Raw genomic sequence first — 18,179 nt, forward strand, 5'->3', positions numbered from 1 at the left:
CATGACACTCACCTGGATTCCATCACCTCCTTGATTATCTTCCCTATCTGTCACTTCCTTTCCTTCCCCAGGTGTTAATGACTGAATCTGTTTCATGTCGGTGTGTTGTTCGTGTTTCTTGTATTGTTCTTGTTTGTTTATTTATTAAACGTATTCACTCCCTGAACTTACTTCCCGACTCTCAGCAAACTGTACATCGTTACAAAAAGCATGAACATTATGCCGTCTGGTTTGTTAATACAAGGAATTTTAAATAATTTATACTTTTACTTTGACTTTTAATACTTAAGTGTGTTTTAGCAATTACATTTACTTTTGATACTTAAGTATATTTCAAACCAAATACTTTTATTCAAGTAATATTTTACTAGGCGACCTTCACTTTTACTTGAGTCATTTTCTGTTAAGGTATCTTTAACTCAAGTATGACAATTGGATACTTTTCCCACCGCTGTGTGTGTGTGTGTGTGTGTGTGTGTGCACCCCAGTATTTTTTCCACCGCTGTGTGTGTGTGTGTGTGTGTGTGTGTGTGGTGTGTGTGTGTGTGTGTGTGTGCACCCCAGTATTTTTTCCACTGCTGTGTTTGTGTGTGTATGTGTGCCCCTGTGGCTACGGCTCTAATCTACACTGCTTTATATACCTCCCTGTTTTTAAAGAGCCCTTCTTCACCTTGACAGAAAGAGGTGAACCCAGGTCAACCCCTCTTCCCCTCTCTCATCCATCCTTTACAACCAGTCCACCTCTGAGACCAGGAGCACAGGAGGTTGGTGCCACCTTAATTGGGCAGGATTAGCATGTGGTAATGACTGGAGCGGTATTAGTGGAATAGTGTCAAATACACCAAACACATGGTTTCCATGTGTTTGATGCCATTCCATTTGCTTCGTTCCAGCCATTATTATGAGCTGTCCTACCCTCAGTAGCCTCCACTACTACAGAGGTTACAGACAGATTATATGGCTAATCTAACAGAGCCCTTGTCTTCCTTTAGTGAGTCCTCACACTACTAGAGGAGAGGGATGTGAGGAAGAGGAGGAGAAGAAGGAAAAGGTTTGAATCTCAGAGAGTTTTAAATGAAAGGAGAGTTGATATGAGGCCAGTTCACAGGAGGGACAGAGAGTGTGTGGAGCCTCATCAGACCTCTGGATCAGAGAGAGAGAGAGAGAGAGAGAGAGAGAGAGAGAGAGAGAGAGAGAGAGAGAGAGAGAGAGAGAGAGAGAGAGAGAGAGAGAGAGAGAGAGAGAGAGAGAGAGAGAGAGAGAGAGAGAGAGAGAGAGAGAGAGAGAGAGAGAGAGGAGAGAGAGAGAGAGAGGAGAGAGAGAGAGAGAGAGAGAGAGAGAGAGAGAGAGAGAGAGCCGTAGCTACATATGAGGACACGGAGGTCCGGAGCTCAGTCATTTTCTTGAATCAAAAAAATATATATAATATATATATAAAATATATATAATACAGTACCAATCAAAAGTTTGGACACACCTACTCATTCAAGAGTTTTTCTTTATTTTGACAATTTTCTACATTGTAGAATAATAGTGAGGACATCAAAACTATGAAATAACACATATGGAATCATGTAGTAACCAAAAAAGTGTTAACCTGTTAGGGCTAGGGGGCAGTATTTGCACGGCTGGATAAAAAAATGTACCCGATTTAATCTGGTTACTAATCCTACCCAGTAACTAGAATATGCATATACTTATTATATATGGATAGCAAACACCCTAAAGTTTCTAAAACTGTTTGAATGGTGTCTGTGAGTATAACAGAACTCATTTGGCAGGCAAAACCCTGAGACATTTTCTGACAGGAAGTGGATACCTGATGTGTTGTATTACCTTTAAACCTATGCCATTGAAAAACACAGGGGCTGAGGAATATTTTGGCACTTCCTATTGCTTCCACTACATGTCACCAGCCTTTACAAAGTGTTTTGAGTCTTCTGGAGGGAGATCTGACCGAACAAGAGCCATGGAACGATGATGGCCCATTAGACACCTGGCGCGCGAGTTCATGTTGGGTACCCTCGTTCCAATACGTTATAAAAGAGAATGCATTTGTCCACCTTGAATATTATTCATGTTCTGGTTAAAAAAGGCCCTAATGATTTATGCTATACAACGTTTGACATGTTTGAACGAACGTAAATATATTTTTTCCCCTCGTTCATGAAGTGAAGTCCGGCGGGCTTAGATCATGTGCTAACAAGACGGAGATTTTTGGACATAAATGATGAGCTTTTTTGAACAAAACTACATTCGTTATGGACCTGTGATACCTGGAAGTGACATCTGATGAAGAGAATCAAAGGTAATGGATTATTTACATAGTATTTTCGATTTTAGATCTCCCCAACATGGCGGCTAGTCTGTATCGCAACGCGTATTTTTCTGGGCGCAGTGCTCAGATTATTGCAAAGTGTGATTTCCCAGTAAGGTTATTTTTAAATCTGGCAAGTTGATTGCGTTTAAGAGATGTAAATCTATAATTCTTTAAATGACAATATAATATTTTACCAATGTTTTCTAATTTTAATTATTTAATTTGTGGTGCTGACTTGAATGCCGGTTATTGGAGGGAAACGATTTCCTGAACATCAACGCCACAGTAAAACGCTGTTTTTGGATATAAATATGAACTTGATAGAACTAAAAATGCATGCATTGTCTAACACAATGTCCTAGGAGTGTCATCTGTTGGAGATTGTAAAAGGTTAGTGCATAATTTTAGCTGATTTTATGGTTTTGGTGACGCCTGTCTTTGAATTGGCACAACATTACACACAACTCTTGTAAATGTACTGTCCTAACATACTCTAAATTTATGCTTTCGCCGTAAAACCTTTTTGAAATCGTAAAACGTGGTTAGATTAAGGAGATGTTTATCTTTCAAAGGGTGTAAAATAGTTGTATGTTTGAAAAATTTGAATTTTGACATTTATTTGGATTCAAATTTGCCGCTCTTGAAATGCACCTGCTGTTGATGGAGTGCACCACGGGTGGGACGCTTGCGTCCCACCTAGCCCATAGAGGTTAAAGTCTTCTTCAGTACAACGCTGTGTCCTATTTCCTTCACAGAACAGTGCAAACTGGCTCTAACCAGAATAGAAAGAGGAGTGGGAGGCCCCGGTGCACAACTGAGCAAAAGAACAAGTACATTAGAATGTCTAGTTTGAGAAACAGATGCCTCACAATTCCTCAACTGGCAGCTTCATTAAATAGTACTCGCAAAACACCAGTCTCAACGTCAACAGTGAAGAGGCTACTCCGGGATGCTGGCCTTCTAGGCAGAGTTCCTCTGTCCAGTGTCTGTGTTCTTTTGCCCATCTTAATCTTTTATTTTTCTTGGCCAGTCTGGAATATGGCTTTTTTTTCAACTCTGCCTAGAAGGCCAGCATCCCGGAGTCGCCTCTTCACTGTTGACGTTGAGACTGGTGTTTTGCGGGTACTATTTAATGAAGCTGCCAGCTGAGGACTTGTGAGGCATCTCTTTCTCAAACTTGTCATTCTAATGTACTTGTCCTCTTGCTCAGTTGTGCACCGGGGCCTCCCACTCCTCTTTCTATTCTGGTTAGAGCCAGTTTGGCTGTATGTTTCACCTTGAACATCTCCACATGGCCTATTCTCCCTGTAGGCCTACATTAAAATACATCCACTGTATGTTTCACCTTGAACATCTCCACATGGCCTATTCTCCCTGTAGGCCTACATTAAAATACATCCACTGTATGTTTCACCTCGAACATCTCCACATGGCCTATTCTCCCTGTAGGCCTACATTAAAATGCTATCAAAATGGAAACAATATAGTTCTAAAAATGTCGTATGTTTACGTTAGTTTATGAACCATTTTTTCATATTTCCACCCTTTCAGGGGTAAAACGTTACAATTGTGTAGCTAATAGGCTAGGTGTTTGTAGATCGACTGAAGTGAATGAACCTACAGCAGACAAGGTGATAATGGCTGGGGTCATTTTTATTGTTTTTGCTGTTTTACAGCCCTGAGAAAGAGAGACAGAGAGAGAGAGGGGTGGAGACAGAGAAAGAGAAAGAGAAAGAGAGAGATTGAGAGAGAGAGGGGGGAGACAGAGAAAGAGAGGGAGAGTGTGAGAGAGAGAGTGGGGAGACCGAGAAAGAGAACGAGAGAAAGAAAAAGAGAGCGAAAGAGAGCGAGGACAAACCAGACACTTCACACTACAGCGTCAGAAGAGAGGAAGGATAGAGGAGGACAGGATAATAAGAAGAGGAAGTGCCAAGTCATTTATTTTTTCCCTCCCTTCCCCAAGGCCAGCCACCCAATCTGATTGGCTCTAAGAGGTTTCTGAAACAGCTTGCCAGACAATAGTGCTCCCATTCTCAGGAAGAGAAAATGCCTCTCAGACTTCCTTCTGAGCTAAGATGCTTGGTCTAGACTTAGCTTTGATTTCTACATTATGTTCCACCCAGTTACTTGCAGTCAAAAGTTACACTGAAATACACCCAAAGCAAGCATTTCAAATCCTACAATGAACAACAATCAACCGACACAAATGTTCAAATTTTCCCTTCCATGTTATTATCATTGCTGAATACATCCTCATAATTATTTCATAGCTTTGAAGAGGGGGAACAAATATGAACACCCTTCGCCTTGAATTATTATGTAGCACCCGAGGGTCAGGTTTAATTCTGGGGTGAAGAGGGCAGAATCAGAACTTAATCCCAGTTTTATACAGCAAGGCTAATGGGGAAGCATACAGCAAGCTTAGAACAAACACCCACCTCAACAAAGGATGGGAATAAACCAAGGGTTATGACTGAATATGCAGATGTGTTTTGGTGTGTGTCTCCAATATGTGGTGTCTGGGACATCTATCAGTGGTGCCTGTGGTGTCTGGGACATCTATCAGTGGTGCCTGTGGTGTCTGGGACATCTATCAGTGGTGCCTGTGGTGTCTGGGACATCTATCAGTGGTATATAGGGACTAGGACATGTGTCATTATGGGGAAAGACAGACAGACAGACAGACAGACAGACAGACAGACAGACAGACAGACAGACAGACAGACAGACAGACAGACAGACAGACAGACAGACAGACAGACAGACAGACAGACAGACAGACAGACAGACAGACAGACAGACAGACAGACAGACAGACAGACAGACAGACAGACAGACAGACAGACAGACAGACAGACAGACAGACAGACAGACAGACAGACAGAGGCATGGTAAGGATGTGAACGTTCAGATGTGAGCACACACAGCAAAAATGAGCTTGTACTGTATCTCACACAGATACCTGCGCAGGAAGTTCTCTTCTCTCTTACACACAAATACAGATGTACACACACGCATGCAGGGACACATTGTCTATTTCTGGATGATAACTAGGTATTAAAGTGCCATGTTAAGCCTTACTGTTTCTGTGACTGATAGAGAGGTCGGGGGGCTTCGGGATGGAGAGAGGAACAAGGAGCGAAGTGAAAACAGCAGTTGTAATAGAGAACAAACGTGGTTGTCTGGAGAGGGAGGTGTGTGTGTGTGTGTGTGTGTGTGTGTGTGTGTGTGTGTGTGTGTGTGTGTGTGTTTGCCCAGCTGCTCCAACTCTGAGAGATCTACCAGGACAGCAAGAACGAGCAGGAGAGAAAAAGTGGAGGGGATGTTTAAAAAGTTAGAAGTTCAGATTGTGCTTTAGGCTGGCAGTGCCAGTATAATCCTTACAGATTGACAAGGGGACTACAGCAATATGACATGGTTGTTGTAGTACACTCTGAGAAAAAAATGGTTCCATTAGAGTTCTTTGGCTATCACAGAGGGTTCTACCTGGAACCAAAAATGTTTCTCAATAGGAGGACAGGAGTGGTCCATAGGAGAACCATTTTTGGTTCCAGGTAGAACCCTCTGTGGAAAAGCGGTATGACATGGCGGTATGACATGTCCTTCAATCTCTGACCATGAAATGTTCCTCCCACTTCCCTCTTCCACCACCAGCACCCTCTCAACACTGCCTAGAGGGAAAAGTGTCCTCTCATAGAGATGTGTCCTCTCTTCTCCTAGAATGAAACGTCTAAAATCCTAATTTGCGAAATACAAAGTGTAAAACTGTTTTCAAAGAGAGGATTAGCTGTGAACCATGGGAGAGCGGCTAACGTCACCCTGCACAACATGAGCCCTGGCCTCCCCTCTGTGCTCTGTGTGCTCTCTCTCTGTGTGTCTCTCTCTGTGTGTCTCTCTCTCTGTGCTCTCTCTCTGTGTGTGCTCTCTCTGTGTGTGCTCTCTCTGTGTGTCTCTCTCTCTGTGTGTCTCTCTCTGTGTGTGCTCTCTCTGTGTGAGCTATCTCTCTGTGTGCTCTCTCTCTGTGTGCTCTCTCTCTGTGTGTCTCTCTCTCTGTGTGTGCGTGTGCGCGTGTGCGCATGTGCATGTGTCTGAGTGTCTGCGTGCGTGCGTGTGTCTGAGTGACTGAGTGTGTGTGTGTCCGTTTCTGTAAGTTCTTAGAAGTTGGGATTCCTGTTTATAAATGTGAGTCCCAATGAACGCTGTGAACACTTGTTGTATTTCTGTAGCCTGTCTTGTGATATTCCTGAGGAGGTGTTAAAACCTGTTGGGGATAGGGGGCAGTATTTGCACGGCCGGATAAAAAACGTACCAGATTTAATCTGGTTACTACTCCTGCCCAGTAACTAGAATATGCATATAATAGTAGATTTGGATAGAAAACACTCTAAAGTTTCTAAAACTGTTTGAATGGTGTCTGTGAGTATAACAGAACTCATATGGCAGGCCAAAACCTGAGAAGATTCCATGCAGGAAGTGGAAATCTGATTTGTGGAATCACATTAAACACTTTGCCTATGAAACACACCGTGAGTTAGGATTCATTTAGCACTTTCTAAGGCTTCTACTAGATGTCAACAGTCTTTACAAAGTGGTTTGAGTGTTCTCCTGTAAAAACTGACCGAACGAGAGGCCTGGAAAGTTGGTCATAGGCGGATGGCCATGTCTACTATGACGCGCATGTGTGTGGGGACCCTTTCTTTCTGAAACGTTTTATAAGACAATGCAATCGTCCGCCTTGAATATTATTGAAGTTCTGATTGAAAAAGGCCCTAAAGACTTATGCTATACAATGTTTGAGATGTTTGAACGAACGTACATATTTTGTTTTTGCTCTTTCGTGGCGACAAGTCCCGCGCCCTTCGGTACATTTTGAGTAGCCTACAGAACGCGCTAACAAGAAGGAGCTATTGGGACATAAATTATTAACTTTTTCGAACAAAACTACATTTATTCTGGACCTGGGATTCCTGGAAGTGCCTTCTGATGAAGATAATCAAAGGTAAGTGAATATTTACAATAGTATATTTGATTTTAGATGGTTCCAAGATGGCGCTAACCTGTATCGCCTAGCCTATTTTTCTGAGCATAGCACCTCGTTTATTGCAAAGTGTAATTTCCCAGTAAAGTTATTTTGAAATCTGGCAATGCGGTTGCATTCACGAGATGTTAATCTATAATTCTTTGAATGACAATATTATAATTTACCAATGTTTTCGAATAGTAATTTTGTAAAATGTAGCGCTGATTTACTGGCAGCATTTGAGGAAAAATATTTTCTGAATTTCACCGCCACTGTAAAATGATGTTTTTGGATATAAATATGAACTTGATAGAACAAAAAATGCATGTATTGTCTAACATAATGTTCTAGGAGTGTCATCTGATGAAGATTGTCAAAGGTTAGTGCATCATTTTAGCTGGTTTTCTGCTTTTGGTGACGCCTGTCTTTGCATTGACAAAACATTACACACAGCTATTTTCAATGTACTCTCCTAACATAATCTAACTTTATGCTTTCGCAGTAAAGCCTTTTTGAAATCGGAAAACGTGGTTAGATTAAGGAGATGTTTATATTTCAAAGGGTGTAAGATAGTTGATTGTTTGAGAAATTTAAATTATTCGATTTATTCTGTTTTGAATTTCGCGCGTTGTATCTTGTCAAGCAATCCCGTTAACGGGATCCGAATGGGAAGGGGTATCCCCAACAGGTTGAGCTGTGTCAGCTGTGTTGATTACAGCAGATATTTGACAGGCCTTTCCCAAGGGAGTGAGAGAGCGACAGAGTGAGAGAGAGACAGAGAGAGAGAGACAGAGACAGAGACAGAGACAGAGAGAGAGAGACAGAGAGAGAGACAGAGAGAGAGAGAGAGAGAGAGAGTGAGAGAGAGACAGAGACGTACACACATGCACACCTACCCGCAGAAATATACTTCAAAAGACAGTGATGCAAACAGAATCAAAGGCATTCAGCGAGACACAGAAAGACACAGAGACAGACCCCTATGTACACCCCCCACGGCTCAGCCCTTCTAGTACTAATCACCTTGCCAGCCAGGTTTGCAGACAGGTTTAACGTCGATGTGTACCGCCACGCTCTCTGTGGATCTCTTCTGTCCGCAGTCGAAGGCTGTGACCAGGACCTCATACTGTTGCTGCTTCTCAAAGCTCAGCTTCTCTGTGTTCCTGATGTTACCTATGGAGGACAGGAGAGGTCAGAGGTCAGCTTCTCTGTGTTCCTGATGTTACCTACAGAGGACAGGAGAGGTCAGAGGTCAGCTTCTCTGTGTTCCTGATGTTACCTACGGAGGGCAGGAGAGGTCAGAGGTTAGCTTCTCTGTGTTCCTGATGTTACCTACGGAGGACAGGAGAGGTCAGAGGTCAGCTTCTCTGTGTTCCTGATGTTACCTACAGAGGACAGGAGAGGTCAGAGGTCAGCTTCTCTGTGTTCCTGATGTTATCTACAGAGGATAGGAGAGGTCAGCTTCTCTGTGTTGCTGATGTTGATGATGAAAGAAAGAAAGAAAGAAAGCATGGAGGGATCTGTTGTAGTCCTAATGTGCTGCTTAATATTTGATATGGTAGACTTAAGGCTGATGAGAACAGGGTGTGTGTGTGTGTCTGACAGATGAGGCAACACACAGTGAAATTGGATGAGGCAGCAGAACACAACAACAGTACGTGCAGGTAGAGAGGTACTGTATGTAGGGATATGAGCTGTGATGGAGAGATGGAGACAGTAGTTTAGGGAGAATAGAAATGATAGTGAATGTATGAAAAAGAGGAAAATCTGCCTTTACAGGTAACAACTGTTAACAAGTTGACAATTAGACCAATTAAGATCTCTCTCTCTCTCTCTCTCTCTCAATTCAAAGGGTGTTAATGGCATGGGGAACATATGTTTACTTTGCCAAAGCAAGTGAAATAGATAATAAACAAAAGTGAATTTAACATAGACATTTTTACAGTAAACATTACTCACAAAAGTTCCAAAAGAATAAAGACATTGCAAATGTCATATTACGTCTATATACAGTGCTGTAACGATGTGCAAATAGCGATTGCTGCTGCAATTGCACTGTGGTATTATCAAAATTAGATTTTTGTGGGTCTGTGTAATCTGAGGGAAATGTCTCTCTCTAATATGGTCATACATTCGGCAGGAGTTTAGGAAGTGCAGCTCAGTTTCCACCTCATTTTGTGGGCAGTGTGCACATAGCCTGTCTTCTCTTGAGAGCCAGGTCTGCCTTCGGAGGCCTTTCTCAATAGCAAGGCTATGCTCACTGAGTCAGTACATAGTCAAAGCTTTCCTTAAGTTTGGGTCAGTCACAGTGGTCAGGTATTCAGCCACTGTGTACTCTCTGTTTAGGGCCAAATAGCATTCTAGTTTGCTCTGTTTTTTTGTACATTTTTTGTAAATAATAAATTTTTGCTTTTCTCATGATTTGGTTGGGTCTAATTGTGTTGCTGTCCTGGGGCTCTGTGGGGTGTGTTTGTGTTTGTGAACAGAGCCCCAGGACCAGCTTGCTTAGGGGACTCTTCTCCTGGTTCATCTCTCTGTAGGTGATGGATTTGTTATGGAAGGTTTGGGAATATCTTCCTTTCAGGTGGTTGAAGAATTTAACGGCTCTTTTCTGGATTTTCATAATTAGCGGGTATCTGCCTAATTCTGCTCTGCATGCATTATTTGGTGTTTTACGTTGTACGTGGAGGATATTTTTGCAGAATTCTGCATGCTGAGTCTCAATATGGTGTTTGTTGTAACGGCCGTCGTCAGAATTAGACCAAGGTGCAGCGGAGGATGTGTTCATCATTAGAATTTTAATAGACTGAACGAACACAATACAAAAACTAAGCAAAAACGACCAGAAACAGTTCTGTCAGGAAAACACACTAACAGAATACAATCACCCACCAAAACCCAAAGGAAAAACAGGCTACTTATGTGTGACTCCCAATCAGCAACAACAAACTACAGTTGTGCCTGATTGGGAGCCACACACAGCCAAACCAAAGAAACCAGCCAACATAGAAAAATTAACATAGAACACCCACCCAATGTAACACCCTGGCCTAACCAAAATAAAGAACAAAAAACCCCTCTCTATGGCCAGGGCGTTACATTTGTCCCATATTGTGAATTCTTGGTTGGTGATGGACCCCAGACCTCACAACCATAAAGGGCAATGGGTTCTATAACTGATTCAAGTATTTTTAGCCAGATCATAATTGATATGTCAAATATTATGTTCCTTTTGATGGTGTAGAAGGCCCTTCTTGTCTTTTCTCTCAGATTGTTCACAGCTTTGTTGAAGTTACCTGTGGCGCTGATGTTGAGGCCAAGGTATGTATAGTTTTTTTGTGTGCTCTAGGGCAATGGTGTCAAGATGGACTTTGTATTTGTGGTCCTGGCAACTGGACCTTTTTTGGAACACCATTATTTTGGTCTTACTGAGATTTATTGTCAGGTCCCATGTCTGACAGAATCTGTGCAGAAGATCTAGGTGCTGCTGTAGGCCCTCCTTGGTTGGTGACAGAAGCACCAGATCATTAGCAAACAGCCCTGTCGAAAGAAATACTTGTGTTTTTTGCCAATTTTAACCGTACACCTGTTGTTTGCACCACTACCTGGTATGGCAACTGCTCGGCCTCAGACCGCAAGGCACTATAGAGGGTAATGCGTACTGCCCAGCACATCACCAGGGCCAAGCTTCCTGCCATCCAGGACCTCTATACCAGGCAGTGTCAGAGGAAGGCCCTAAAAATTGCCAAAGACTCCCGCCACCCCAGTCATAGACTGTTCTCTCTGCTACCGCATGGCAAGCAGTACCAGAACGCCAAGTCTAGGTCCAAGAGGCCTCTAAACAGCTTAAACCCCCAAGCCATAAGACTCCTGAACATCTAATCACATTTTTTTTTTGCCCCCCCCTCTTTTACACTGCTGATACTCTCTGTTATTATCTATGCATAGTCACTTTAATAACTCTACCTACATGTACATATTACCTCCATGTACCGGTACCCCCTATATATAGCCTCGCTATTGCTATTTTACTGCTGCTGTTTAATTATTTGTCACTTTTATTTCTTATTCTTATTTTTTTTGTAGTTTTTTGGGGGAGGTATTTTTCAGTTAAAAAAAATGAACTGCATTGTTGGTTAGGGCGTGTAAGTAAGCATTTCACTGAAAGGTCTACACCTGTTGTATTCGGCGTATGTGACAAATAATATTTGATTGATTTGATGATGCGGCCCATTGCGTTTACTAACCATTGCGGTCGATGGCAAAGGGTGTGTTGGTGGTGGTGATCTTAACCTCTACTGCTTCTTTACAGCTATGTCAGCTTGTTAACAGTTGTTACCTGTAAAGGCAGATTTTCCTCTTTTTCATACATTCACTATCATTTCTATTCTCCCTAAACTACTGTCTCCATCGCTCCATCACAGCTCATATCCCTACATACAGTACCTCTCTACCTGCACGTACTGTTGTTGTGTTCTGCTGCCTCATCCAATTTCACTGTGTGTCTCGCCTCATCTGTCAGACACACACACCCACTCACTCACACATAATAACGCATAGTGCTTTCCACCTGACAGAGATGCCTATTCCCCTGCCTTCAATTATAACGTCAACTTACACGTGTCAGCAGCCAAAACGCTCTGTGTCGGCTGACAACTGTGCAAAGCTAATAAATGAAATTTGACCCCCCCTGCATTTACCAATGACAGACAACAGCCTCTCTCCCTCTATCCTCATCCTCTCTGTCCTCGTCTTCTCTCTCTATCCTCCTCCTCTCTGTCCTCGTCTTCTCCCTCTATTCTCATCCTCTCTGTCCTCGTCTTCTCCCTCTATCCTCCTCCTCTCTGTCCTCGTCTTCTCTCTCTATCCTCCTCCTCTCTTTCCTCATCTTCTCTCTCCATCCTCCTCCTCTCTGTCCTCGTCTTCTCTCTCTATCCTTCTCCTCTCTGTCCTCGTCTTCTCTCTCTATCCTTCTCCTCTCTGTCCTTGTCTTCTCTCTCTATCCTCCTCCTCTCTGTCCTCGTCTTCTCTCTCTATCATTCTCCTCTCTGTCCTCGTCTTCTCTCTCTATCCTCCTCCTCTCTGTCCTCGTCTTCTCTCTCTATCCTCCTCCTCTCTGTCCTCGTCTTCTCTCTCTATCCTTCTCCTCTCTCAGTAGGTTGTCTTTCTACATTTCTCTTTGATCTCACTTTTCATCCTTCAGTCCATTATGTCTCTCCTGTTTTGTTTTTCTCTTTTCTATCCATCTCCTGTTCTGCCCTAATACCCCTTCTCTCTCTCTACCTCTCTCTCTCTACCTCTCTCTCTCTCTCTCTCTCCCTATCTCTCAGTCTCTCTGTCACAGTCTCAGTCTCTCTCTGTCTCAGTCTCTCTCTCTCTCTACCTCTCTCTCTCTACTTCTCTCTCTCTACCTCTCTCTCTCTACCTCTCTCTCTCTACCTCTCTCTCTCTACCCCCTCTCTCCTCTCTCTCTCTCTCCCTCGCTCTCTCTCGCTCTCCCTATCTCTCTCCCTATCTCTCAGTCTCTCTCAGTCACAGTCTCAGTCTCTCTCTGTCTCAGTCTGTCTCTCTCTCTCTGTCTCTCTGTCTATCACTCTCTCAGTCTCTCTCCCTATCTCTTAGTCTCTCTCTTTCAGTCTCTCTCTCTCTGTCAATGTATCAATCTGTCAATGTGTTTACTTGTGTGTGTGTGCGTGCGTGTGTGTGTGTGTGTGTGTGTGTGTGTGTACTTGTGAATGTGTGTGTGGTCAGGATGCGGTCCATTGCGTTTACTAACCATTGCGGTCGATGGCAAAGGGTGTGTTGGTGGTGGTGATCTGGTAGTTACAGATCTGGCTGTACTGTGGAGAACAGTCCTGGTCTGTAGCCTCCACCTGCAGGATGCTGTCATAGATCTTCCCCTCTGTCACCGCCGTGTGGTACTGCGCCTCCCGGAACACTGGAGAGAACTCATTCACATCATTCACCTGGATGTGTACCACCGCCCTGTGGACAGTAGGGGGAGACAGAGAGGACAAGGGAGAAAGGAGCCAAAGGTCAAGGCAGGATAACGTTTTTATAGAATGGATAGGAGTAATCTAAAGAATGCCATGCAGGGTTTCCCAACAAGGTATTGGGGTTCCCTTCACCGCAGAGATACCACACTCAATACATCTGATTCAGATGATCATCAAGACCATTGGTTAGTTCATACATGTGTGCTGGTGGTGGAATACAACATATGGAATGGCTGGGGGACCCAAGGATTGGTTTGGGAAATACTGCAAGAAGCCGTAAGAGCCGGTTAGTTGAGGTTTCTTTTATATGCTGTTGTGGTTAAGGTGAGGGATTGAATAACCCTCTGGCTAGTTAACCCAATGATACCAAGGTAATCTACTACCTACTAATGAATAACCTTCTGGCTAGTTAACCCAATGATACCAAGGTAATCTACTACCTACTAATGAATAACCTTATGGCTAGTTAACCCAATGATACCAAGGTAATCTACTACCTACTAATGAATAACCTTCTGGCTAGTTAACCCAATGATACCAAGGTAATCTACTACCTACTAATGAATAACCTTCTGGCTAGTTAACCCAATGATACCAAGGTAATCTACTACCTACTAATGAATAACCTTCTGGCTAGTTAACCCAATGATATCAAGGTAATCTGCTTCTACACATCAGTTTTATACATTTTTTATTTTTATTGTACCACATCAGAGTCACCTCATTCATTACTTAGTAAACTACTTATCACATTAGATTTATCTTGAATTGAAACAAATATTAACCCACAATGTGTTAATCAATACTCTTCTTCTGGTCATGTAGAATAAGTCAACTGATTGCATTATCAATTGACTGATTTATTCATTGACAAGAGGGTGATGGATTGAGGTCACAAAAATTACGTTTGCTGAGCTTGAAAAACAAACAGACAATGACAACACTACCCCAGTGAGCTGTGTGAGAAAAGCACAACAGACCTGGTACATTGTTTAGGATTAAGATAATGCCAATCATGATAACACTGGAGTTATCCTCTTCGCGTATTCTGGGCCAGTGATTCCACATTGATAACAACAGGAGACAGCAGGAAGCTGGACGCCTCCATAATGCATTTTCACACCATCTTATCTCTCTGTGCCGCACACAGAGGACACTTGCAAGTCTACACCCCCCCCCCCCAAAAAAAAAAACCATGAACAGAACACACACACACATAATAACCATTATAAATCATGCATCAACTGTGCTAACGGTAATGCTAAGTGCTAGCCTCAGCAGTAACAGTGCCACAACCAGACAGGGTAATGCTAAGTGCTAGCCTCAGCAGTAACAGGCCACAGCCAGGCAGGGTAATGCTAAGTGCTAGCCTCAGCAGTAACAGGCCACAGCCAGGCAGGGTAATGCTAAGTGCTAGCTTCAGCAGTAACAGGCCACAGCCAGGCAGGGTAATGCTAAGTGCTAGCCTCAGCAGTAACAGGCCAAAGCCTGACAGGGTAATGCTAAGTGCTAGCCTCAGCAGTAACAGGCCAAAGCCTGACAGGGTAATGCTAAGTGCTAGCCTCAGCAAAAAATTCTAGATCACCTGTACTCCACACACAGAGACGAGTACAAAGCTCTCCCTCGCCCTCCATTTGGTAAATCCGACCACAATTCAATCCTCCTGAATCCTGCTTAACTTCCCCGGGCTAGGTGGGACGCTTGCGTCCCACCTAGTCAACAGCCAGTGGAATCGCGTGGCGCGAAATACAAATACCCCAAAAATGCTATAACTTCAATTTCTCAAACATATGACTATTTTACACCATTTTAAAGACAAGACTCTCGTTAATCTAACCACATTGTGCGATTTCAAAAAGGCTTTACAGCGAAAGCAAAACATTAGATTATGTCAGGAGAGTGCCCTGCCAAAAATAATCACACAGCCATTTTCAAAGCAAGCATATATGTCACAAAAACAACAACCACAGCTAAATGCAGCACTAACCTTTGATGATCTTCATCAGATGACACTCCTAGGACATTATGTTATACAATACATGCATGTTTTGTTCAATCAAGTTCATATTTATATCAAAAACCAGCTTGGGCAGAGTCTATATGCAAAGTCTATGATTACTGTGAAAATAGTTCTAAAATAGTTCTAAAATATATCAACAATATACAATTGTTCTCTCTCTCTCTCTTCCCCCCTCATTTTCTGTGTAACAAGCCACCATATGTTGTCAGTCCATTAGGTACCTTTTACTCAAGTGTTAAGTGTGAATATTTATCCTGTGTTATTATTTAGTTAGTTAGTAAATACATAATTAAACCAATTTCTGTAGTACTGAATCATGAGTAAGGCTAGGGTTTTTGCAGGTGCATGACATTACGACTGTTCAGAATGATGATATGATAAGAGGTTATGGTTTAAAACGCTGACTGTTTTATTGATGTCATAGGTAAAAACCTTTAGAGTTTAATTCGGGAGATGGTAACTATTTAAACAACCTCTCTCGTGGTGCCCCAAATTCCTAATGAGTTAATTGTTACATGATTCATTTAATCAGGTAACAATTAAACATAGTTAGTTAATTTGATAAATAACAGTCATCAGATTAGTGAAAGTAAAGTCACGACAACAGGGTAATGCTAAGTGCTAGCCTCAGCAGTAACAGTGCCACAGCCAGACAGTACTGTACGTAGCATCATCACCAGTGGTAAGCAGTAAATCCCTCTGCAGCTTGGCCTGTCATATAAATGTGTCTCTCTCATAAACCCCCCCCCCCCCCCCCTCTGGACGGGGCCAAACATATGTTACACCCCACTGGGGATTGGAAGGAGGGATGGTTGATGGGATAAGGGTGAGGTGGAGGGTGGGAAGGAGAGATGGAGGAGTGGCACAGGAACACATCTGGTTGAAAACAGATGCCTGGCTTCCTTTCCCTCTCCAGTGCCAATGAGGGTTATGAGAGCGAGAGAGCGAGAGAGTGTGTGTGTGTGTGTGTGTGTGTGTGTGTGTGTGTGTGTGTGTGTGTGTGTGTGTGTGTGTGTGTGTGTGTGTGTGTGTGTGTGTACGCTTGTGTGTGTGTGTGTGTGTGTGTGTGTGCGTTCAGTGGGCACGGTGCCAGACCTGCTCCAGCCTCAAGCCATGCCCCCTGCGCCTTGGGTACAACCAACACAATACAACACAAAGCTGATGAAAAGGATCTAGAATAGGCAAGGGGCAACCTAAAAAGTCACAACTGGATCCAAATGACCAAGGTGTGCATAAAATCTCACTCCAAAAGTCTGTATTATCGAATAAAGACAGAACACAAGATCTTGTAGGCTACATGACAATATGTAGATCAATCCATTCCAATCCAAAGGAAGGTGTTTCTATATATGACAGGATAATCCTAGTCTTTTTTAGGTCTGGCATTCCTCTCCCCCTCAGCAGACCCCTAGGGTAGTGCCATGACACGTGTCAGATACGACAGGTGTAGGATCTTAATTTGATCACCCTTTTTTTGAATGACTACCTCATCTCTGTACCCCCACAAACAGTACAATTATCTGTAAGGTCCTTCAGTTGAGCAGTGAATTTCAAACACAGATTCAAATACCAGGGAGGTTTTCCAATGTCTCGCTAAGAAGATTACCTATTGGTTAAAAAAAGCAGACATTGAATATCCCTCTGAGCATTGTGAAGTTATTAATTACACTTTGGATGGCGTCTCAATACACCCAGTCACTGCAAAGACACAGGCGTCCTTCCTAACTCAGTTGCCAGAGGAAGGCCAATGGTGACATTAACTTCTAAACCTGCGGGACACAGCCAGTGAAATATCAGGGCGACAAATAAAAAAACTACAAAATGTCATAATTCAACTTTCTCAAACACAACTATTTTACACCATTTTAAAGATAAACTTCTCGTTAATCTAACCACATTGTCCGATTTCAAAAAGGCTTTACAGCGAAAGCAAAACATTAGATTATGTTAGGAGAGTACATAGACAAAAATATTCACACAGCCATTTTCCAAGCAAGGACATGTGTCAATAAAACCCAAAACATAGCTAAATGAAGCACTATCCTTTGACGATCTTCATCAGATGACACTCCTAGGACATTATGTTACACAATACATGTATGTTTTGTTCGATAAAGTTCATATTTATATCCAAAAACAGCATTTTACATTGGCGCGTGATGTTCAGAAAATGTATTCCCACCAAAACGTCCGGTGAATGTGCACATCAATTTACAAAAATACTCATTATAAACGTTGATAAAATATTTAACAATTATTTTAAGAATTATAGATAGACTACCTCTGGATGCAACCACTGTGTCAGATTTTAAAATAGCTTTACGGAGAAAGCACATTTTTCAATATTCTGAGTACATAGCTCAGCCATCACGGCGAGCTATTCAGACACCCGCCAAGTTCGGGGCAACCTAAACTCAGAATTAGTATTAGAAATATTCTCTTACCTTTGCTGATCTTCGTCAGAATGCACTCCCAGGACTGCTACTTCCACAAGAAATTTTGTTTTTGTTCGAAATAATCCATATTTATTTACAAATACCTCCATTTTGTTCGTGCGTACAGATCACTTATCCAAAGGCATGACGCCCGAGCGTGGAACGAGAGACGAAAAGTCAAAATGTTCCATTATCGTACTTAGAAGCAGGTCAAACGCTGTTTAAAATCAATCTTTATGGTATTTTTAACGTAAAATTACGATAATATTCCAACCGGACAATAGCATATTCATTCAAGAAGAAAAAGAAGGAGGGGCGCACTCGCGAGACCGAGCATATCCAATCCCTTTGTTGCCAGGCAGACCACTCAGAAACTGAGCTCCTATTA

At 42.6% G+C, this 18,179-nt stretch overlaps 1 protein-coding gene across 2 annotated transcripts in view; it reads right to left on the reverse strand.

Annotated features, from left to right (window-relative positions):
- The window catches only part of LOC106613128 (calsyntenin-2), a 443,615-nt gene that overhangs the window by 106,302 nt on the left and 319,134 nt on the right, over positions 1–18,179 (reverse strand). For both annotated transcript variants that reach the window (XM_014215083.3, XM_014215084.3), the window contains exons 4-5: positions 13,117–13,325; positions 8,364–8,513 (exon numbers count right to left, since the gene is read on the reverse strand). In XM_014215083.3, the coding sequence (XP_014070558.2) occupies positions 8,364–8,513; positions 13,117–13,325 (359 nt within the window). The remainder of the gene's footprint in view (positions 1–8,363; positions 8,514–13,116; positions 13,326–18,179) is intronic.

This window comes from Salmo salar, chromosome 09, assembly GCF_965601325.2.
Source record: "Salmo salar chromosome 09, fSalSal1, whole genome shotgun sequence".
In the NCBI taxonomy this organism is placed as follows: domain Eukaryota; kingdom Metazoa; phylum Chordata; class Actinopteri; order Salmoniformes; family Salmonidae; genus Salmo; species Salmo salar.